The sequence below is a fragment of the Euphorbia lathyris genome, chromosome 5, assembly GCF_963576675.1.
Source record: "Euphorbia lathyris chromosome 5, ddEupLath1.1, whole genome shotgun sequence".
In the NCBI taxonomy this organism is placed as follows: domain Eukaryota; kingdom Viridiplantae; phylum Streptophyta; class Magnoliopsida; order Malpighiales; family Euphorbiaceae; genus Euphorbia; species Euphorbia lathyris.
This window is the reverse complement of record NC_088914.1, coordinates 17,783,080-17,807,248: the sequence shown is the minus strand read 5'-3', so window position 1 is coordinate 17,807,248 and position 24,169 is coordinate 17,783,080. Positions and strand designations below refer to the sequence as shown.

At 37.4% G+C, this 24,169-nt stretch overlaps 2 protein-coding genes across 2 annotated transcripts; one reads left to right on the top strand and one right to left on the bottom strand.

The window, feature by feature from the left end:
• The first annotated feature begins 618 nt into the window (after nucleotides 1-618).
• Nucleotides 619-5,861, top strand: LOC136229400 (L-tryptophan--pyruvate aminotransferase 1). Its single transcript, XM_066018158.1, has 5 exons — nucleotides 619-841; nucleotides 1,070-1,382; nucleotides 3,607-3,887; nucleotides 3,963-4,267; nucleotides 4,351-5,861. The coding sequence occupies exons 1-5, from the start codon at nucleotides 624-626 to the stop codon at nucleotides 4,521-4,523; spliced, it is 1,290 nt and encodes a 429-aa protein (XP_065874230.1). The 5' UTR covers nucleotides 619-623; the 3' UTR covers nucleotides 4,524-5,861.
• A 296-nt stretch (nucleotides 5,862-6,157) lies between these two features.
• On the bottom strand, nucleotides 6,158-8,207 carry LOC136229399 (disease resistance protein RPM1-like). The gene has a single exon (XM_066018157.1). The coding sequence runs from the start codon at nucleotides 8,132-8,134 to the stop codon at nucleotides 6,500-6,502; it is 1,635 nt and encodes a 544-aa protein (XP_065874229.1). The 5' UTR covers nucleotides 8,135-8,207; the 3' UTR covers nucleotides 6,158-6,499.
• Nucleotides 8,208-24,169: the final 15,962 nt, after the last annotated feature.

Sequence of the window (24,169 nt, the reverse complement as noted above, 5' to 3'; positions counted from 1 at the left end):
TAAGATTATTAAATACTTATCAGGACGGCCAGTATGTAAATCATCGTTGCATTAATTGTGTCAGCTAGAAATTTAAACAGTTCCAATTTAAAGTATTATAATTATAAACATTGTAATTTTTAGTATATGAAATTTTATTATACGTGCTTATTTATGTAAAAAAATGGGAATGTTGTAGAAACACAGTGTTTTTTGGGGTTACTCGAAAAAAGTCAGAAAAATTATGAAAATTCTATAAAAAATATAGCGCGGAGATACGTAATGATATCTCCTCAAAATAAAATATATAATGTACTAATGTAACATTCCGGGTGGTCTCAGAGTTCAACTTTTTTTCGGGAACCAGGATTTAGGCTCGTTCCAAACCGCGGACGCACATCGTAATTGTAAACCGGACTGAATCCATCCTCACATGTACTTATTTGAAAAAAAAGGTAAAAACACAAGGGTCTTTTTTTTAAGAATTTACCTTATATAGACACACAATGGATTTACATTCCAAATAAAAACTAAAATTAACATAAAAGGATGGATTAATTAGAGAACACAGGATTCCTTTTATATACCCACTGTTAATGTAATTTGGTAGTAAAAATCAAGGTAAAATCTGGGCACAGAAATTTATGAAATCTCCACCATGTATTAGATTCCCTTATAAGTCTATATATAAGTGTCATACCTCCTTACAGAGACATCATCAACAACATTCAGCATTCTTCATAGAAGACATCGAAACCATTTGCTGTTTTCAGACACAGAGAGAGAGAGTAATCATGGGTGGTCTGGAAGACAATGCAGCTTCTCCTAAAAACAACAAGAACTCCATTATCAATCTTGATCAGTGAGTTCATCTCAAAACCCTTATTTCATTTTGATTTTAAAATTGATTGAATTCATATTTGGTTATTCCGATTTTTCTGTGAGTTAATCTGAATCTTATCTAAACTGTTGTTGCTGTTATCTGTTTAGCGGTTTGGGTATCTAAAATCCACGTGAATATCTGTTATTTCCACGTATTTGTGGATTTTATAGTATGGTAAATAATGAATTGACAATGGTGAATTAACAGGGGAGATCCGACGATGTTTGAGGAGTACTGGCGGAGAATGGGGGACAGGTGTACGATGGTGATTACAGGAAGTGATTTGATGAGTTACTTCAGTAACGCCGGGAATGTATGCTGGTTTTTGGAGCCGGCGCTTGATGATGCGATCAAGCGGCTGCATCGGACGGTTGGGAATGCAGTTTCAGATGATCGGTACGTCGTGGTGGGAACCGGCTCGACGCAGCTATATCAGGCTGCTCTCTATGCTCTCTGTTCCGGCGGTGGTGGTGGTGGATCGGAACCTGTCAGTGTTGTCTGTGCTGCACCTTACTACTCGGTGAGTATGAAACTGTAATTTATGAATTAAGTGTAGTTTATACTCATGGTCCCTTAACTTTGTTTTTATTTTCTTTATGACCCATCAGTTTTAAAATCTACTAAATTTTCATTGATCAAGGTGAATAGATTACTGACCAATCTAATAGCACATGATCTATAAAACTGATAAAAATAAAAATGATATTCTAACCAATTTTATTTTTTGAATTTTTTAATTTTAAAATCATTTAATATTATTTAATTTACCTATTATTTGATTAGGAGTGAGAAAGTGGTTTTTTAAATTATTCTAAAAGTGATGATTTATAAAAAAAAAATATATTTGATTTTAATTCTTAAATTTTTTATTTTGAAATCTCTTAAAAGACTTTTGTGGTTATAAATGATAAAAGGTATAAAGTTGAGGGATCACAAAAAAGTAAAGCACAATTGAGGCTAAAAGTGTAATTTATCCTATGAAGCAAAGTTGAGGGCTATGAGTTCAATTTATCCTCAATAATAGCTTTTAAATTTGGCAATCCATTTAATTCAAATTAAATCAATTATTAAATTTAAATCAAATCAATTATTAAATTGAGACAAAATGGTACAAATAAATTCAGTTTAACTACCTAAAATCTATAAACTTCAAGCAAATTATCAAAATTTATTAAATTGAGTCCTGAATGAATATCTAAAATTCAATTTCTATTAAATTGATGTTCAGTTTCAGGGGGGCATTTTCATTAATATATATTTGTAATTACAGAAATTAATATTTTATTAGATGGTGAAATTAATAAAACGATGAGTTTTGATTAGATCTTAAAAAAAAGAGTCATTAATTTGAAGTCAACGTAAAACCAGAAGTTGATTCCCTTTCCCTGGCTGTCGTGGCCGGTCTTAATGCTGATCTGTTGACGTCAACTTTTTTTTTTTTTTTTTGTTATATTATAAGGTTTCATTAATTAAACACACTTTTGAGTATTTTTTTTTTTTTTTTTGATAAAACACTTTTGAGTATTAAAATCTTAATAGATCCGGAAAAAAAAAATCTTAATAGATCCGGAATTATTTTCTCCTAAATTAAGATTGCCATAAAAATCCATAGTTGGGTATAATAATTGGGATTAACAGAAGAAGAGAATAATAAAATTTTGATAAACACAAGGTAGGTGGTAATAAGCGACAAAGTGAGAAACATGTTTCAAAAACACACACATAAAAATATTTAGGAAAACAAGAGACCACCAACATAATGTTCTCCTTACTTATATATTCTAGATACATCACCACCGTAACATGGCCTTGTCTGCCTTGTTTTCTTAATTATTAAACTTTCATTTTGATTCATTTATGTGTACCACTAGTTGTCATTTGGTGTTTGCTACGCTAACATTTATATCTCAATTTGCCAAATCCGCATTCATCTTCTCCTATCTAACAGACCGACTAGATTCATTAGGCCAGTAGTGAAAATTACTGTAATTTTAATTTAGGAGGTTTTGAGATTTCTCTAGTAATTGGATCTGTTTATAGAGTTATAATTTTTTATGTGCCAATGACTCATAGATCCGTCATTGCGTGATCCGTTATTGTCCCCACACTTAAGTTATAAAGTCATGTGAGGCAATCCTCCATTTTAAGGTAACTTTGGAAGCTGACGAGCATTATTCTTTATCCTCGTTTTAGAGGATCACAAGTAGACTTGTTCAAAAGTATTACTTATCCAAGCCCATTAGGGAGAAAATGTCAAAATAACATTAGACCCAATTAGGCACAAGTTCACAATGTCAAAATAACATTAGATCCAATTAGACACAAGTTCACCTAATCCGTCTATTTTTGAGTTTGAGTTAGAAATTTATAACAATAGGCTGGATTTGCGTGCCTATTAATATTAATTATTAAATAAAAAATATATAAATTTAAAGTTAAAATTCTAGTGCGTATAATACTTATATTTTTATGTATCAATTTTAATTTTCATTGATAAAAAAGTTATTTTTACTTACGTGCCGGGCTTGAGATTAGATTTTTAAATTTTCATATTTTCGAATCCGGGTTATAGACTGGACTGGGTTTGAGCTGAGTGTTTTTAGCTCTAAGCTGGTTAGATCCAGCCCGATCCATGAACATGTCTAACTACGATCAATTTATATATGTTTTCCTATTTATTCAATAGGAAGATGAACATGAATGAAAAATAATTCTCAAGAATGTGTTTGATATATTGGTTGCAGTCATACAAAGAAGAAACCGAATTCCTGCACTCAGGGCTATATAAATGGGAAGGCGACGCACATACCTTCGGTAAAAATCAACCTTATATCGAAATCGTGACTTCCCCGAATAATCCCGACGGGACTATCCGAAAACCGGTGGTGAAAAAAGGGAAAGGAAAGACAATTTATGATCTTGCCTATTACTGGCCTCAGTATACTCCTATTACTGCTCCAGCAGATCAGGATATAATGCTCTTTACACTTTCTAAATCAACCGGACATGCCGGTTCCAGGATCGGGTACGTGAAAATATCGAAAATTTTCGATTATCCCGCGATTATATTACCTTAAACTGACTTATTTTGCTCTTGAAGATGGGCATTGGTGAAGGATAAGGATGTCGCGAAAAAGATGATCAAATACATCGAAATTAGCTCAATTGGTGTCGCGAAAGAATCGCAGCTCCGCACTGCAAAGATTCTAGGAGTTGCTGCCGAAAGCTGCCAGCATTTCGGGGGCAGTGCTGATTCGGAGAATTTCTTCGAGTATAGCCAGTTCCTGATGGCCGAAAGGTGGAGGAAATTGAGAGAGGTTGTTAAAGGCAACAAAAAGTTCATTCTGCCTAAATATACACAAGAATTCTGTAACTTCACTGGGAAGTACTTTGCCTCATATCCTGGTAAGTAATTAAAATACATATTATATACGTATAAACTTCGATTTTCGAGTAATTAATCGAGTTGTTTGCTTGTTTTCTTGTAGCATTTGCGTGGCTGAAATGCGAAGAGATAGACACCGGGAAACTTTTGAGAACGCATAACGTATTAACGAGAAACGGGGAGTGTTTTGGAATGAGTCGCGAGTACGTGAGGATTAGCATGCTGAGTCGAGATGAGGCGTTTGATGAATTTCTGGAGAGGTTATCAGCTCTCTAGGAGAGCGCAATGGAGTTATAGTGGAGACGTAAAAGCCGCAATGGAGTTATAGTGGAGACGTAAAGCTTCATTATACGACGTAGTTTAATGTTCAGTGAACCCCGAGGATGAAGAAGTAGTTTAAGATCGTCCGTTTGGAGGTTTTTAAATCATTTGTTTGTGTTCTTTAAACAGTGCGAGTTGTTACATGATTTTATAGTTTCCTGCCTTTCTTGCTCAAATAATAAAAGGATAAAGACCAAATTTAACTCTAACTTTTTAAGTCAAGTGCAAATTTAGTATGAGATAATACAAACTTAATGTTAATGTTTTCAAACAATATCAATTTTAGTCATGCGCTATAGAAATTTTGAAAAAATTGGTTTGAGTGTTGTTTATAACTATCATATTAGACATTCTAAATATCAATTATGTTTAAAATTAACAAAATTACAAAAACTTTGTTAAAATGCTAAAAACTAATGTTATATATAAGTTAATCACAAATTTCTTGTTAAAATTTTCAATAGCGTATGACTAAAATTGATATTGCTTGAAAACGTTAGCGTTGAACTTGTATCATTTCATACGTTAGAGCTAAATCTGCAATTCGCTTGAAAAATTAGGGTTAAATTTGGTCTTTATCCTTTTATTATTTGAGCAAGAAACGCAGGAAACTACAAATCCTATCACAACTCTCGCAACTCTAAAAAGTTAGGGTCAAATCGATTTTCATTGGAAAGTTATGGTTAAATTTGAGCGTTATTTTAATAATACATTGGCGACTATTCTTTAATTTCAGTAACTTTGGGCATAATACATTGACCGCCACCTTGCACTTGTCAAATACCTTCTAAATTTTATGTTGTTCTAAAAACTTCTTCCGATATGTTGTCCAAAAAACTTGATTAGTTCCTGAATTATCAAATTGTTTCAATAGTTCGAAAGTGTAGCAAGCATGTACCTTTCTTCCACCTACCATATTAGAAAGATTTAAATCCCTAAATATATAGCAGTTTGAGTTTTGAAATTCCTAATAATTCTTTAAAATACTTAAATCCCTAAACAACTTGAAGTTTGAAATTCTTAATCTTTCTCTAAAATCCCTAAACAAAAGTAAAAAAAATTGCACTTTTTCTTTTCCGTTCTTCTAGATTTCTTCTCTTAGATTGCTTATTGTTTTTCCCTTATGAAATCGCTTCTTCTCTTATCTTTCTAAAATCACTTCTTTTCTTGTCTTCTGGAATTATACTTTTAAAATTTTACACTCTTAAAATCGTGTCTCTATTAGTTTGACTTTATTCTCTTATTCTCTTATTTTCTTTTTCATTTTGATTGTTTGGTGTACATTGTTGGATTTATCCTCTTGCAATCGTCTCTTCTATTAGTTAAACATTTCTATGTTCAGTGATAAAGAAAATTTGGAGAGTTTTACTGATAAAGTTTCAAATGTCTTTTACTTTTCAGCGCTGAAACAAGCTAGACTAGAGATTGTTTACTCCAAACTTAAAAGTAATTACTCGGTATTTTCATAGATTGATTTAATGATACGAATACATTAAACTTCTTCCTTCAAGTTGTCCACTAACTTCTAACCATAAACAGTTTACCAAGCTATAATTTTATTGGGTTGTTGTTGCAGCATGACATTGATGAAAAGTAAGAGAAATTAGTTGCATCTTTCAAAATTTTGGACTGCAAAATGTATGAAGTGACACGAAAATAATTCTTTACAAGCATATATATACATATAAAAAAAAACTTGAAATTCATAACTGTTGTCCAATATGTAATCTTAAGGGGACTGTCCATACCTCGGTTGAATTGATTTCATTTTCTTCGGCTGATAAATTTGCATAGTCTGCTGGTTTTTGTGGAAGAATAGAAAGTCTGAGATTTTCCAACATCAATGTAAGTTGAGCACAAATCTTTCTCAATGCATCAAGGAAACGTGAAAATGCTAATGAAAAAGAGTTTCCGTGCAACATAGGAAGAAACTATTGCAGCAAAGCGCTTGGCAATTCGTAAAGCATAACATCTTGAATGTGCTTGATTTTGTAATTCTCGTCACCATACAAGCGTCTTACAATATCAGTGTATACAGGAAATATACACAGCTGTTGGAGACTTGAAATATTCTGTAACCCTTCTGGAAGAAACTCCAACTTCATACAATTGCGAAAACTCAGAAACCGTAAACTTGGAAAAGCACCATTTACAATCTCAGTCCACTCCACTAGACTCGAAGATGCAATTTCCAGAGTTTCAAGCTCCTTGAAACCACCCGGATCACAAAACCCTTTACTCATATACTTTCCATTGGAAGCCTCCCACAGAGTGAGATGTTTCAGTTTTGGAAGAACTTGAAGAGCTGAAATCTGATTTTCCAAAAGCCTTGAGAAAGATAAAGACAGAACTGTCAGGTTTTCCATGGAGAGTAGCCAATTCGGAATGTCAACTAGTCCACCAAATAAGTGAAGGTCTTGAAGAAGAGCCGGAGGCGAAAATTGTTCCATTTCAGGAAATAGTGTACCATTTCTGAAAATGCTTCCTTCTGCTTCTAATGATAGGGAGATTAGATTTCTCATCTTCATAATTGCTGCTACTAATTCATCAGAATGATCATCTCCCACACGCTTAACCCCAAGTTTCCGCAGTTGGATTAAGTTTCCGAGTTCATCAGCAATGCCTCCTCCACCGTATACGCCATCACAAGTATGAAGATTCTCCATTTCTCCAAATCCAAACCCCTTAGGAATTGTGACTTCACTGTTGTCAGTATTATGAGACATCAAGAGGTGTCTCAATTGTTTGATTTTCAGCGCCTCTTTAGGTAATTCATGCCAATTTCCAAGCCTGCAACCCCTTATATCTAAAGTTTGTAACTTCTGAAGATTAGCCAAGGTTAGTGGCAACTCATCTAATTTTGACAGATACAAGCCCAAATAGGTTAGATCAACCATGTTTTCTACTTCGTCAGGCAAACACTCTATGATTCCTTCCAAATCCAAAACCATTAAGGATTTCAAACTGCAGACAGTTTCCATATAAGCACGAGAAAGGCCTTGATCTTTTGATTCACTAGACCGTCTTTCGAAAGTCATAATAAACAGTGAATGAACTTGAAGGCCTTGGAATTTGGGAGGAATATCTTTTCCATCATCATATATGAGTGCAAATACAGGAGAATTTGCAGAATTAGCAACAAAATCATTTTCCTCTACTTGGAGAAGACATACCTGCCTATAATTGTCGTCAATTTCAAGTCCTTCGGCTAATAATCCTTGACGAAGCATTCCAAGGCAAATGAAACCCTGAACAATCTTTTCTGCTACTTCCTCCATGATTTTCCCTGGTGTATCTGGTACTAAACCTTGGGACAAGAGAAGCCGAACAAGTTTGTCTTTGTCTACAGAGTGCTTGAAGGTAACGAAGGAAGAATAATCTAAGCAGGATTTGAGATAATCCGGGAGCTTTTCGTATTGTGATTTGAAATCTGAGGAAGAGGTGGCTTCTCCTTGATTGATTGATATCGAAATAGCATCATGATCTTGAGATTTTGTTCTTGGAATCTCAGCAAAGAAGAACTCTTCACGAGCTTCTGATATGCGAGAAAAGTAGATGAGAGGCATGGTAAGGAATTATCAGATCAATGGATAAAGCTGAATAACAATCTGGGAAGAAGAAAGAAAAGGCTTGGATGAAGAAAATGGGAATTGAAATGAGAAAGGATGAAGGTGGAAACACAACTTTCACTTACCGTGTGGGGCTGGCAGGGAAGCACTCCCGTCCCTCTCATAGTCTCATTGTTGACCAAGACAAAGTTTAATAAGATTTTTGTTGACTTGTTTATTATTTCAAAATTCATTACAGGAATATGTACAGATCAATTGTATTCTAATATCATAAATGTACAATTGAGAGGCTAATGTTAACAAGCAACTCATTTCAAACATCATTAAAAAAAAATACAGATATTTAATTCTCGTATTCTGCACTAGTTGTATATTAGTTGGTTCGGAAAGAAATGATTCTATATTTCTTGAAATTTCAAAATAGATTTTGAAAATAGAATGTCTACAACCTCGACCAAATATTTGATCTTTTTTCCAACGCGTGCGGAACATAAGATACTTCTTTTATTCTTTCCACATATATACACATTCCTGAAGAAAAAGCTTCATTAATAATGTCTAAAATTTGCTCAATTTGTTAATATTAGACCCTCAATTATATCATTTATGACGTTAAGAGTAAAATTACTCTTATCAATGGTGTTTTTGTACGTAGATTTTATTATTTTGTTACTATTATACTATGCCATAATGGCTTATTTGACCTTTAAATTTGAGAAAAATCTAAAATCTAAAATTATACTTGTTGTTGTCACACTAAATTAGTGACCTTCCTATTCAAATTACTAATATGTGGCGCATTAAAATGGGGCATTTTCCATCTTAAAACCATCCAACTTGGACTCGAGTATAAATATTAGAAACATTCAATTCTGACCATGTGGAGGAAATTATCAGACCATACAAGAATGTTGAACATGTCCGGAGTAGACTGACTGGTTCACCATATGAAAGGAGGCAAGTTTCTGAATATAAGTGTGCCTAGGATGACTTTGGAGCAAAGTTATATCAACTAGCAGTATAAGGACGGCCCGGTCGCAGGGTGTACTGGGGGCAAGCCTTCCCCTGCCAATTTATTTGGCAAGAGGCCGCTCCTAAGACTCGAACCCGTGACCTCTTGGTCACACGACAACAACGTTTACCGTTGCGCCAAGGCTCGCCCTCATCAACTAGCAGTATCAGATGCATAATTTTAAATAGATATAGTCAAAACAGTGGCATACATGGTTAAGTTTAGCAGAGTATTGGTACAACTCTACTTAGCACACTGCAATTAAAATGTCCCCTTTCAAGGCATTGTATGAGGTGGAGCCCCAGCTTCCTATTTTACCTACTCAAACTTCTTCAGTGGCTGCTGTGGCAGATCTGCTCCAACACAGAGAAGCCATGAATATTAGTTTGCTGTTGGCAATTGGGTTTTCTTGAAGCTTCAGCCCTATAGACAGTTAACTCTATCTGTATGGAAGTTTATGAAGTTGTCCGCTAAGTATTACGAGCCCTTCTAGATCTTAGCAAGGTTTGGGAAGGTAGCTTATCAACTTGCCTTGCCCCCTGACTGCAAGCATTCACAATGTGTTTCATGTCTCTTTACTCAAGAAGAAACCTAATCCTAATGTCACCCCTCTCACTAATCTGCCTCCTAGTTCTACATGGGAGTTCATTATTCGACCAGCTAAAGTCATCAACACACAACATGCTATTATTGCAGGACAAGCCATTCCTCAACTTCTAATTTTATGGGAGGGCATGGCTTCCATTGATGCTACTTGGGAACCTAAGGCCACCATTGCCAGATTTTTATCATTCTTGGGGACAAGAATGCATTGAAGAGAGAGAGAGAGAGAGAGGGGGGGGGGGGGATTGTTATATACAAGCGGAAAAAGAAAGTTTAATGACTATTTGTGATAATAGTTCTCTTCTTTCAGGGGGTGTTTGGTTCACAAGGGGTAAGGAAAAAGGAATCAAGAAAGGGAAACTAAAGGAAAGGAATAACCATTAATTCCTCTATGTGTTTGGATATGTTTAGGAAAGGGAATGGGATAATGGCTTAACCTAAAGTGGGGTAATGGCTTAACCTAAAGTGGGTAAAGGGAATGGGTTTTTTTTGTAAACAAACAAGAACAAAGGGAATGAAACCCTCCCATTCTCATTCTCATTCCTAAAGACCCCAAACCAAACGCCCCCTCATAGTTTACAGTTTATTTGTTATTTACTTTATTATTGTTTTGTGTATTGCTTTCCCTCAAGGCTATATCGGGGAGGGGGGGGGGGGGATTGTTACATACAAGCGGAAAAAGAAAGTTTAATGACTATTTGTGATAATAGTCCTCCTCTTTCATAGTTTATAGTTATTTTGTTATTTACTTTATTCTTGTTTTGTGTATTGCTTTCCCTCAAGGCTATATCAGCTAAGTTAGTTAGAATTATGCTATTTTGTTTTATGAGTTAGTTAGAATCATAGTTATTAAAGGCGCACCTCGGTTAAGGCTCCAGTCTTAGCGCCTCTGGAGCACAAAGGCGGGCGCGGTCAGTCAGGTGCGCGCCTTAGTGCGCCTTAGGAAGGATGAAGGTGGGGCTGCCCATCTCTCTCACAGTCTCTTATCTTGTTGTCGTTTACGGAGTTTACCTCAAAATTATTAATTTATGGCTTAATACCTCATTTGCTACTGAAGTTTTCAAAAAGTTTGATTGCTAAACTTTCAAAGTATCCTAATAAACCCGTCATCTTGCATAAAATATCCAATTAGACCTCTAAATTTGCATAAAATATAATCAATTGATTACTCGATTGAAAAAATGTAAACTAAATGCGTAATTTAACTTACTTTTTTGTTGCAATCAAGTTATTAATTGATTACATTTTACGAAAATTTAGGAGCTAACAAGGTATTTTATGCAAGTTGAGGAGCTATCAAAACTTTAAAAGTTCAGAGACCAATCAAACTTTTTGGATAAGTTCAGGGCAAATGATGTATTAAGCCATAAATTAAAATTAAGGCCACTCATACATAGGTCTGTTTGATAAATACATTAGTTGTTAGCTTATTACTTTTTGGTTAGCTGATTTAAAACTTAATTGATTGCTAACAGTTGTTTGTGTAAAATTACAAATAATAGTAAAACCTTTGTTTGAGGTTAAATGGTAGTAATTAGGAGTAAAAATATCCTTCAAAAAAGATAGAGCAATATACTAATCGAAAAAGCTCATATAGAAATGATCTATAGCGCAAGTTGTGTCAAAATTAATTGATGCAAGAAAAGTGTCTTTACAACAAATAAGATTTCATTAATGTATGTTGTAATTTGTCATTTTACAGTAAATTAGGGTTTAAAATGAAAACTTGAATTTAAATTTCAATCTCTCTATTTTCTCTATCATAATAAAAGAAAATTTAGAATGCAACACGTGCTTCCTGGTATTGTAAACATTCAATTATTCGAAATAAAGAATGAGGATTGGATATACCAAGACTTGCATTTATGAGATTCAAAATTCTTTTGAGAATAATAGAAGGACGAAAAACATGACACAGATGAACAAAAGCAAGTGAGGCAAGTTTTATGTTATCTTCTGGAGAGAGAGATTTGGAATATATTCTTTTTTTTTTTTTTTGAGAAAAGGAATATATTCTTCATAGGAAGAATGTGCAAGCTATGTTATTGGAGTTATAGGTAGTATTTAGACATATTCACGGACCTAGGTACCTGCCCGGCCCGTGTCCTCTAGTCCGGGCTTGGAAATGAAAAATTGTCCCTAGGCCCAACTCGACCCAGGCCCACTAAAGCCGTCTATTTGTAGGCGGGTTTTGGATTAATAAAAATAGCACAAGCCACAGTAACACCGGACCAACCCGACCCGCTTATTAATATTAATTAATAAATTTATATATTTATATGTTAATATTATTTTTAAGTATAAATTTTATTTTTTATTAATAAAAAATTATAAATATATATTTAGGTGGATTTATATAGACTGGACTTGAGATTTGATTTTTGAGCTCGAGCCCGTCTAAATTAAGAGCGGATTGGACTCGGCTGAAATTGGGTTAAGCATTTTTATATAAAAGCTCATTAGGTCCGGTCCTAGCCCAACCCATGAACATGTCTAGTAGTATTTATCGTTCAAAAGCATAAATGAAGTTGTCGATGCTTACACCATACTCGACAATGGATGTCGAGGTAGTAAGAGAAAATCACATGTTGTTTCTGTTAGAAATAAAGAAACATAGATTATTTCAACTTTTGAATATTATAGAAACGACCTCGAAACATATCCCAACCGTTTCTAGGCCCCGCCGAATAGTCTGATTTTTCCTCCACAGTGATAAGGGGCTAAAAGATCTACTGTTTTAATTCCTATTTCAAAAATAGATAATTTTGTATCTAACTGTACAAAGGCAAGTGTAGATCTATGAATAGAGGAGGTTGCACGAGTATCTACAGGACCTAAATCATCAATAGGTTTTCCAAACACGTTGAAAATTCATCCTAGAGTGTCCCACTGATTGAAACACTTAGAGGAGCTTATGTGTCAATCACTTCCATTCCTCTCGTTAGACCATCTGTAGCACTCATAGCTACAGCCCTAACGTGTTTTCGTATCGGAAACATGATAATCAGGCATGTTGTTGACGTTTTCATGCTTCATAGCCACAGAATTATAAATTTTTAAGAGATACATGAAGCTTGTGTTGGTCCCGTGTGATTAGTTCCAGGGGGAGTTTAGGAACTAATGTAACTTTTTCGCTAATTAATCTTGCTGACTTAATAATTTTGGTGAGTTTATTAACTCAGCTTTGGTCAACTTGGCTGATTTTGATGTAAGACAGCTTTAGTCAGATGCTGACTAAGACTGTTTCACTCAAGAGTTGAGAATTGACACTTGTGTGGTCAGCTTTCAATTCAACACTCCAATTTACTTAGTGTCAGTTTCAAACATCTTATATGCTGAGTAAATATAACAAGCAACACAAGCACTTATATATATATATATATATATATATATATATATGAGAGAGTTAGAAATTACTCAGTATCACTTATCCTAGTTCGGCCTTTCCGCCTACGTCCAGTCCCCAGAATCCTCCGGGCTTTTAGAATCCAATACTGAGCTCTTTAAGGGTAGAGCACAAACCGATTACAGGCAGTTGAATATGCAAGAGTACCTTCCTCTATTCGTCTACTCAACTCATACTAAGCGCTACAACCCATCACTTAGATTTCTTCTACCGCTAAGTACTTATTACCAAGCACTCAACACGCACACTCTCAATATTACAATTGATTACACACTTGTTCCTTTTAGGATAAAAAACACCTTAGATGATTACAGAGAATCAATCTAGCATTTACACAAAGAATAGAAGATTGGTGTAAGCTTTCTTTCTTGTTTTTGAGTGCTTTGAATTTGTATTTTTCTCACTTGTAATTTTCTGTAAATCGGCAATGTTCCAAATGATATCTTTGTCCCTTTTATAGTTGAAATGTGAGGAACAAATCATTTGAAATTGATTTGTCCGTTGAGTCCAAAACGGCTCTTTTGGGGAGACAACTTCTGGTCAGCTTCAGATGTGCAGGCCAATCCTGTCTCCTGAATTCTTCAGACGTCAGATTTTGTCTTCTTCCTACAGACTTTGTCTTCTTGTGGCAGTTTGTCTTATAGCATCGAACAGTTGACCCATGCATCTTGGAATTTGGCTTTTGCGTAATTCAAGGCTTCTATTATTGGTGCAGACAGTTGTCGAATTTGTCATTTAGCTAACAGATCATTCAAGCTGTCCTGAAGATTACTCGACTTCATTTCGATAATCATTTGTCTTTGATTTTCACCAGTACTCTTACTGAGTTCTTTTTCCACTCAGCTTCCATGGTCAGCTTCGTTTTGTAGAATCTATTCCTTGGAGCAGACTTCTTCTGTGCTGAGCTTCATTTCACCCAGCTTCTTGGATTAGCTTCATTTTTATTCTGAAGAAGACTTATCATCTTTTATTCTGAGTTGCTCTTCACTCAGCTTGTGTTGTGTTCTCATGCTGACTTTGTCCTGTCTTAATCTTTATTTTTTGGATTTATATTTATACTCAATATTGAACAAACGGATTAATTAAACCAAAGCACTTAAATTTAATTGTCTCTTAATCATGGATTAAACTTAAATGATTTTGTCAAATCAAAATCTTGTGGAACGGTGTTTCAACAAACTCCCCCATTTTGATGTTGGCAAAATATTTAATTTATGGAACTCAGTATTGAAATTCCCCATGATTGAATTGCATTTTATTCTTCTGAAATTACTCCCCCGTAAGGGTTGCATATACTGACTTATCTCAACTCTAAACCTTCTAAGTAATTTAGAGAGGACATGTTTATACTGACTTAGTTCAATCCTAGATTTTCTAAGATTCACTCTAGATCAATTTTCAGAAGAGTTCAATGTTTACTCAGTTTGATATAACGAATAGTTTTGATATCAGAGTTAGTGTATACCGAGTATTTTTAATTTGAATTTGTTTGTTCAACTTTTAGACAGGTCAGCACATATCATAAATTAATAAGCATCGCATATAGTTGAGTCAAATTGAATGAAAGGATACTTAACATATATTCGAGTCATCAAGCATAAATACAGAGTAAGCTAAGTCCTAAGTTGACTAAGCTATTGCTTCCTATTAACTTGTGCTTGATGAGCAGCTTGATACAATTTTCCTTTGCCTTTGTCTTGCCGCTGCTTACTGCCTGAAGCTTCACCTGTGTCTTGCTGAGTTCCATCATCGCGTCTTTTCTCCCCCGTTTTGCCACCATCAGGCGGGGGAGCAATGAAGGTGTCATTGAGAGCAGCACGAGTCAGTTTGATCGAGTATGCCTTGAGACGTTTCGTGCTTTCAAACAACCCATCAAGCACTGGAACTCCATCATCCAGAACTGAACCTGGGACGCGAATGGATGAGCTGATCATGCCGAGCATGTATTCTTGTGACTTAGCGAACCAGGACATTGCTTCCGCTAGCTGGGCATAGGATTGATGGTACATTCTAATGATAGCCTTGTCATAGATGTCACGCTGAGCGTTTGTATGACGCACATGGCGAAATAGGCTTTGAGTGGTTTGGAGAATGGTATTGGTTTTGACCATGTCAGTTTCCATCTCCTCTTTGCTCAGATTCAGAAGTCGGACAGCTTCACTTATTTCATCCATCGTGCATTGGGAAGATGAAGAGAGAAGATCACGAGCACCAGTCAGCCCAGAAGACAGTTTGGTAAAGCAATGATCTAACTCAACAGAGGTAGCATAGCTCGTGTTGATGGTAGGTAAGGCATTGATCTGTCCTTGAAGTGAATTCATGTGATTCACCATCATCAATATTAGCTCAGTCAGCTTGACAAAGGATTCTTGCTTAGGTTGCTGGGTTTGGACTGAGGTCATGACACTTACTAAGTCTTTGAGATTCTTGATCTTATTGAGAAATTGAGTGACATACGAAAGCTCTTGTGATTCAGCATTTGCGGACCCAGCAGCATCGGCATGAGAGTTATTCAAATCCTGGAGAAGATGTTGAGCCGAGTCAATGATGCGAAGTCTGGACTCAGTTGCATGAAGATAGGCAAATTGTGCTTCAGGATTTACCTCAGTGGCCGGAATTCTAGTAGCACCAGATTGAGGAGGTGTTTGGTGCTGTCCTTGAGTAGAAGTGTCAGTATGGTCAGCAATTGGACTTTGATGTGGATGAGCAGCAAGAGCTGACTGCTCAATGTTCTGCATAATAGGATGGGAAGGAGGTGGATCGGCAGAAATAGTTACCTGCTCAACATGGACTTGAGTTGGTGCAGGAGGAGGCACCTCAGGTTGAGCAGGATTTTCTTTAGCTTGCTTTTCTCCCTGAGCAGCTAGGACTTCGAGTTCTTGCTCGGCTTGGTTTGGATTTTCTGGAGTCTTGGCGTGTTGCTCGGTATGAGTAACAGAGGCTTGGTTTTCCTGTATGGAGGGCTCAAGATGTGATGAGAAGAACCTAAAGTGAGTAGTTGTAAGGTCCGTGATTTCATCCATCGGAGGCGAATCATCCAGGAGGTCAATAGCTGGAGATTTGTAGGCCTTCTTCTTAAGCCTTCTTAACTTTCTGGTCTGTGGAGGGGGTGAGTCAGCAGGAATGGAATCAAGAGATGATTCTATTCTGAGATCAGTATTGAGCCCTTCCTTGACTATTTCTTGCTCTGGGAGGTCAGCATCACCTGTTTCATCCTGTATGGCTGGACTTTCAACTTCCTCAACATTCCCAGTTTGTTCTTGCTCAGTATGAGCTTCACGATATTGCTCAATATCTTCATCAGTATCATGCTGATCTTCTGCTTCTTGATCAGCAGGAATTTGCTCAAGGTCAATCTCATGGTTTCTGATGAAGTGAGAATCATCAGGAACTGCAAATCCAAGAGGAACAGCTTCAACTGGACTCAGCTCAGCAATTTTCTTCTTCTTATTCAGATGGTTTTCCTCACTTTCTAGCTCCTCAGGCTCATCTTGCCTCTTTCTTTTCTCTGCTGACTTACCTTGGTCAGCATCAATTTTCTTCCCTTTAGAGACAACCCGAATTTTCTTGGGGACAGCATCAACATCCTTTGAGCTGGTTTGGATTTCCTTGCATTTCTTTTCTCACTTGGTTTGGACAGCAGCTGCGGCTACAGTGATATTTTCTTCCTGAGGTAGCTCAGCATCATCTTCCTCTTGAGCTTCCCCCTCAGCTTCTCCCTGAGCTGCCTCGATGACCCCTTTTCCCTTCTTGGGCTTGATAGGTTGGTTATATATTAATCCAAACAATAACCCAGCAGTAATTTCAGTTCCCAAGGTTTTGGTTTCATTTATCAAGTTGATTTGGTGATCTTCAAGGATTTGGGTAATAAGGGAACCCAGCCTGAGCTTGATAGTACTCCGTTGGAGTGCTCCTACCAGAAATACAGGCATGTTGAGGGGACTGTAGGTCAGCATGTGCCAAATGAAGCACTGCTCAAAGTTTGAAGCGGATGATGCTGCGTTGAATTTTGGGAAAATGAAGTTGGTTAGTATATAGTGCGCCATCTTTTGGTTTTGCCCCATGCACGTGCTGGGTATTTCCCCTTTGTGTCCCTTGGGTTTACAGAATGTGGCTGTATGGTCAAGCCTTTCCTTAGTGGTCCTGAATTCCTTTCCGGTGTTTGGAAGGGTTAGCAAGGTTGCGAGATAGGAAGGGGTAATGGTGAGCTTCTTACCTTTGACGTGAGTGACTAGATGGTCAGCATCACTTCCATCAACACAGAGGTTCGAGTAGAATTCACGTACTAACCTAGGGTAGGTTCTTCCAGCAAGCGAAAAGAGTCCAGCCCATCCGTTTTTCGCAATCCATTCACAAAACGGTTGCTCGTGTGTTATGAAGCTTGGGGAGAACCATCTAAATCTAAGAACCTCATGATTCTTCACACTTGGGTACACCTTGACGAAGAATTTCTCATTCGGCTGCTTATCCTTCTTCTTCTTCTTTGAGGAAGTTGCTAGGTTAGTTTTGGGGTTTCTGTTTGGAGTTTGGTCATGCTGACCTTGTTGAGGAGGAGACTTAGGGTTTTCATCAGTGTGGTCGTCGTTGTTACCGCCACTGGAAGGATTCTGGGATTTCGCCATGATTATGAATTCTTTGAGAGGATTTTGGGATTTAGAAAGAAGGATTTTGAATGCCAAGGATTTCGATTGTAAAGAGTGATAAGTGGGGATACTTTCACTATTTATAGTGGTACTAATTAATCCTATTCGTTGAACTAGCCGTTTAACCTCGAGATTATCAACCGACAGAGATTCTGTCATTTATGACACGTTCGGCGCATGGGTTTTCTCATTATTTCTTACGTTATCCTAGGTGGCTATTAATGTGCGTGCCAGCATTTAATGTTTTAAATGGGTTTTACTCAGCATTAAGAATACCAAATGTTTGTGATTCTGAGCAGTCAGTTTTACGTAGGATTGTTGTTTGTGAACTTAGTAACTTGGCTTAGAGAAATCACTCAGCATGTATGTCTACTCAGCTTAGGGTGATTTCATGTCATTCTTAACTCAGCATGCAACAGTTACTAAATTATCACTGATCACTCAGCATGGTAATCACTCAACATTCAATTTAGCACATAGAATTTATTGAAGAGGATTAGACATACCGATAGCTTCCCTTAGTATGTTAAATTGCTCATGAGCCAAGGGTTTCGTAAAGATATCCGCAAGTTGTTCATTTGTTAATACGTAGGTCAGCTTGATCTCACCCTTGAGTACATGATCTCTGATGAAGTGGTGTCTTATGCTGACATGCTTCATCCTGCTCTGTTGGATTGGATTCTTAGATAAGTCAATGGCACTCTTGTTGTCACATTTGACTTCTATTGTTTCTGTTTTGACGCCATAATCCTCAAGCTGTTCCTTAATCCATAGGACTTGGGCCACACAGCTTCCAGCATCAACGTACTCAGCTTCAGTTGTAGACAAGGCTACTGATGACTGCTTTTTACTAAACCACGAAACCAGACAGCTTCCTAGGAATTGACATCCTCCTATAACGTGCTTTTTCGTTCTAGCTTATCTCATCCATAGTCAGCATCAGTATATCCAATCAGTGTGAAGTTACTTGTATTTGGATACCATAAACCTGCATTAACTGAGCTCTGCAAATATCTGAAAATTCTTTTTACAGCTATTAAGTGAGATTCCCTGGGGCCAGCTTGATATCTTGCGCAATAACATACTGAGTACTGAATATCAGGTCTACTGGCAGTAAGATAAATTAGAGAGCCTATCATACCTCGATATAACCTGCTGTCTACAGACTTACCCTTTTCGTCAGCACACAGGACCGTGTCAGTACCCATTGGGGTTGATATGGGTTTACATTCTTCCATATCAAACTTCTTTAACATTTCTTTGGCATACTTAGACTGACTTATAAAGATGCCATTCTTACCTTGCTTGATTTGAAGTCCAAGGAAGAAGTTGAGTTCGCCCATCATAGACATTTCGAACTCATTTTGCATATGTTTGCTAAATTCTTTGCACATAGAATCGTCAGTAGCACCAAAAATTATGTCATCTACGTAAATTTGTGCAAGTAGGGTATTTTTACCCTTTTTCTTAATGAACAAGGTTGTGTCAGCTTTGCCTCTGACATAATTCCTGGTCAGCAGGAAGTTGGTCAACCTCTCATACCAAGCTCTTGGAGCTTGCTTTAGGCCGTATAGGGCCTTTTTGAGTTTATAAACGTGGTTTGGAAATTTTGGATCTTCAAACCCTGGAGGCTGACTTACATATACCTCTTCGTTTATAAAGCCATTAAGAAATGCACTCTTAACATCCATTTGATATAATTTAAAGTTCATAAAACTAGCATAGGCACACAGTATTCGTATAGCTTCTAACCTAGCAACGGGTGCAAAGGTTTCACCGTAGTCAATGCCCTCTTGCTGACTATAGCCTTGGGCTACAAGTCGGGCTTTATTTCTGACTACATTACCTTGCTCATCTAGTTTATTTCTAAAGACCCACTTAGTTCCTATGGTCTTTTGATTCCTAGGTTTAGGTACTAAATCCCATACCTCATTTCTTGTGAATTGATCAAGCTCTTCTTGCATGGCGTTGATCCAATATTCATCGTGCTCAGCATCGGCAAAATTCTTTGGCTCATGTACTGAGACGAAGGCAACATTGCTGAGATACTTCGTAAGCTGATCTCTCGTCATCAGCTTGTTGTCAGCAGCATCAAGAATGGACTTCTCCGAATGTCCTCTTGGAATTTTTATTTCTTTGGGTAATGTTGAGTTGTTTGGAACAGGTGTTTCTACAATCTCTGCAGGAATGGATTGGTCAACAAAGGTTATTTCAATCTCTTGCTTACCTTTGGTCAGCCCTTGTATTGATGACTCAGACGCTCCATTTTGATCAGCGGAAGCTGGGCTTGGCTCATCTTTAGTGAGCTGAGTTGACTTTCCTACAGGGTCAGCTTCATCGAACTCAATATGGACAGACTCTTCTACAACCTGAGTTCGTTTATTGTATACTCTATATGCTTTGTTGTTAGTTGAGTACCCTAAAAAGATTGCTTCGTCAGCTTTGACATCAAATTTTGCAAGATTATCTTTTGTGTTGAGTATAAAACATTTACACCCAAAGGTACGAAAGTAGCCAATGTTGGGCTTTCGTCCTTTCCAAAGTTCATATGGGGTTTTCTTAAGAATAGGTCTAACTAAAGCCCTATTTAGAATGTAGCATGCTGTGTGGACAGCTTCACCCCAGAAATACTTTGGAAGCCTATTTTCACTCAGCATTGTCCTAGCTATTTCGACAATTGTTCTGTTCTTCCTTTCAACAACCCCATTTTGTTGAGGTGTTCTAGGAGCAGAGAAATTGTGGTCAATACCACTGGTTTCACAGAATTCATCAAACTATTGGTTTTTGAATTCTCCACCATTGTCACTTCTAATATGAGCTACTCTTAGGTCTTTGTCATTTTCAAGCTTTTTGATCAATGTGGTGAACATCTCAAATGTTTCATCCTTGCTACTCAGCAAGATGATCCAAGTGTACCGAGAGAAATCATCTACAATGACCAAGGAAAATTTCTTACCTCCCAAGCTGAGTGGCTGGACAGGTCCGAAAAGATCCAAGTGTAGTAATTTCAATGGTCTCTTGGTTGAGACAGTATTTTTACTTTGAAATGACTTTTTAGTTTGTTTGCCTTGCTGACAAGCATTACACAATTGATCTTTTTCAAATTTAAGTTTGGGCAGTCCCTCAACTAGTTGCTTTCTAGCTAATTTGGCAAGAAGGTCCATGCTTACCTGACCAAGTCTTCTATGCCATAGCCAGGAGTTATCATCTTTAGATACTAAGCATATATTTTTAGAAAACTGTTTTTCCAAACTCAGCATGTATACATTGTCTATACGAGGGGCAGTTAAAATCAATTCGTTTGTTTTTCCCTCGATTATTTGACACTGAGTATCATCAAATACAACCTTTCTGCCGCTCTTGCAAAGCTGAGCTACACTCAGCAGATTGTATTTGAGACCTTTAACTAAGGAGACTGACTCAATAGTTAGGTGATAGGGGTATTTTACCCCTATCTTTTAGCGTGATTTACGGGTTAATTTTAGAAGAAACAAATAAGTTTAATTACAAAAATAGAGTGTTTTAATAAAATAACGGAACAAAAATAAATTCCATGCTTTCAGTTAATTTCCCTTATTTTTGAGTAATTTAGGAAATAAAAACGTCAAGCTAACTCGGCCCCGAGATTTGTATTTCAGGTACGAGCAAGGAGTGAAAATCCACTCAAATACGCGAGGCGCATCATCCCATACGCGGGGCGTGAAACATAAAGTCAGAAATGATTGCCCTATCCACAAACACCATGCGGAATCTAGTCAGCATACGCGAGGCGTACGCCAACTTACGCGAGGCGTATAACACATGTCAGAAATAATTGCCTAATCCTGAAAAGTCAGACTGCATGGTCTCCCTGAGTCAACGATCCATACGCGGGGCGTACCACCTTACACGCAGGGCGTGTAAGGGAATTCTTCAATGCAAAAAGATCAGAAACTCAAACACGCAAGGCGCAGTCCATCCTACGCGGGGCGTGTTTGAGACATCAAGATCCGAAATTGGTCCACATGCAGGAGATTTCCGACGGAATGGGCATACACGCGGGGCGTACTCCAGCATACGCGGGGCGTATTATGGGATTTCTGCACAAAATTATGTTCCTCCATGCTTGCATCTTGTGAAAATACAATCTTGCCCCTAGATTGATCTATAAATAAGAGTGACTAGCACTCATTACACACACACACTTAGACTTAGACCTTAGACCTTACATCTTGTAATTCTTGTTATTTGTAGTTTAGATTTTGCTTTTAGGCTTTGTATAGCCAAACTCTTCCGTCTTGAGAGCTTGTTCGTCGATTCCGGCATTCCAGCAAAATCCCGCTCCGCTTCCGTGCACCAAGCTCGAAAGCTCCACCATCCAAGTCCTAAGAGACGACTTTTGAGTCCGGTTAGCTAGTTCTGAGGGTGGATTCTTCCCTTTTTACTTGCTAATTAGCTTGAACTCATCCTATGTAGTAGGCTTGGTTGTAATTCATATTTACATTCTCCATATTTATAATTTATGATTCATAATCTTCTTTTCTATATATGTGTTAATGTTTGTTACTTGTTTTGATATTCATAATTGATTGTTGTGTAGGAGAACGCGATTTCCGACGCCATTCGGGTTATCTTTAGGGATTCATATAGGTGTTGCCTTACCGGAAGTGACAAACCGGAAACCGTAGGAATTGACAAACCACGGAACTTACGGGCCCTAATTTCTGGTCCCAAGCATTAGACACGCCTTGACTAGGAACCACGTAGTCTAAGTACTTCACGGGTCGGTTACTCTACAGTAGTCGTCTTTGCACGAGCAAACCATCAACTGTATAAACATTAGAAGTCATTATTTGTCATAATTATAACTTATCGCATTCACACCACTTCATAGAGTTTCGTTATATAAATTCGCCTCATACTTAGTTAGGAGTAGTTTGTAGTTGTGTCTCACACCAACCTCAAAGTATTCACCGCTTCAATAACGTATAAAACTGAGTCGTTTAATACTTGCAGTTATAAATCCCGTGGATTCGATACCCGATCTTAACCGGATTATTACTTGATACGATGGGGTACACTTACCCCTAAGTAGTGACGTCTAGTAGTTACAAAGCATTTAGAAAGATCATATCCATAGTCATAACGCAATCATCGTAATATACATTTCATCATATTTACACCACTAGACGGTACACCATCATTGGGTTACCTCCGATAGTACCTGAGCTGACTATCTTACCCTTCTTATTGTCTCCAAAGCTTACACTTCCACCACGTTTAAGCTCTAGTGTGATGAACTGAGTTTCATCACCAGTCATGTGCCTCGAGCATGCGCTATCTATATACCACAGTTTTGATTTCTCCACGCATCTCAGGCTCACCTGCATTTTAGACTATTCATCTTTAGGTACCCAATTCTTTTTGGGTCCTCATTTGTTAGCATAAACAGGTGCAAAGTCGTATTTTAATTTGTGACGGCATACTTTGATAGTGTGGCCACTTTTACCACAGAAGTCACAATGAATTACCCTTTGAGGATGGTCAGCATTATTGTTCTGAGCATGCCATACCTTTGTGGTATGTCCTTTCTTTCCGCAGAAGTCACATTGGACAGTCCGCTTATTATACCAACACACTTCTCTTGTGTGTCCCTTTTTCCCGCAGCAGTCACACTGTGTGAACTGTTTATGCTGACTAGTACTTGAGTACTCATCATGGGCTTTATTTTTATTTGAGCCTCTTATTTGGCTCTGTAAGGCAGTGACATCCTTTTTCAGTTTCTTTGAATCTGTTTGGACCTCCGAGACAAACTTGTGCATAATTTCCATGTTGCTATGCAAAGTTGAGTTGTCTGGGAGGAGATATCGGAGGTCACTCAGCTTGACCTCTTCAATCTCATCACACCGCCTACTGAGTGCCTTTACTTTCTTATTGCACTTTTTAGTTAGTGCATATAAATCACTCAGGGCGTTTATCATCTCATTTCTAAGCAAAAGTAAGGATGTTACCTCATTGTTGTGTACCTCCTGGTCAGTTTCATCAGAGAGGTCAACTTGCTCAGATTGAGAGTGGTCAGCATCATCGGCCATGAAGCATATATTTGCCGTTTCATTTGCATCAGCTTCGGATGATGTTGACTCATCACTGTCACTCCATGTTGCTACCATTGCCTTCTTGTTTCCCTTCTTGTCTCTCTTGAGGTTCGGGCAGCTTGACTTGATGTGCCCAGTTTGGTGGCACTCGAAACATGTGACAGGCTTGGAGCTGTCCTTCTTGTATTTGTCACTGGACTCAGCTTTGTACCTGTCATTTTTTCTGAATGGCCTTCTGCTATTCTTTTCACTCTTTCTAAACAGCTTCTTCATTTTTCGTGTAAACATGGCCAT

Excerpts from the sequence above, each read along its gene's own strand:
- LOC136229400 (XM_066018158.1), top strand. The coding sequence starts at position 624 with ATGAAATCTCCACCATGTATTAGATTCCCTTATAAGTCTATATATAAG. Across the intron at positions 1,383-3,606 it reads GTGCTGCACCTTACTACTCG|TCATACAAAGAAGAAACCGA; the intron begins GTGAGTATGAAA and ends TATTGGTTGCAG. Across the intron at positions 4,268-4,350 it reads GTACTTTGCCTCATATCCTG|CATTTGCGTGGCTGAAATGC; the intron begins GTAAGTAATTAA and ends GTTTTCTTGTAG.
- LOC136229399 (XM_066018157.1), bottom strand. The coding sequence starts at position 8,134 with ATGCCTCTCATCTACTTTTCTCGCATATCAGAAGCTCGTGAAGAGTTC.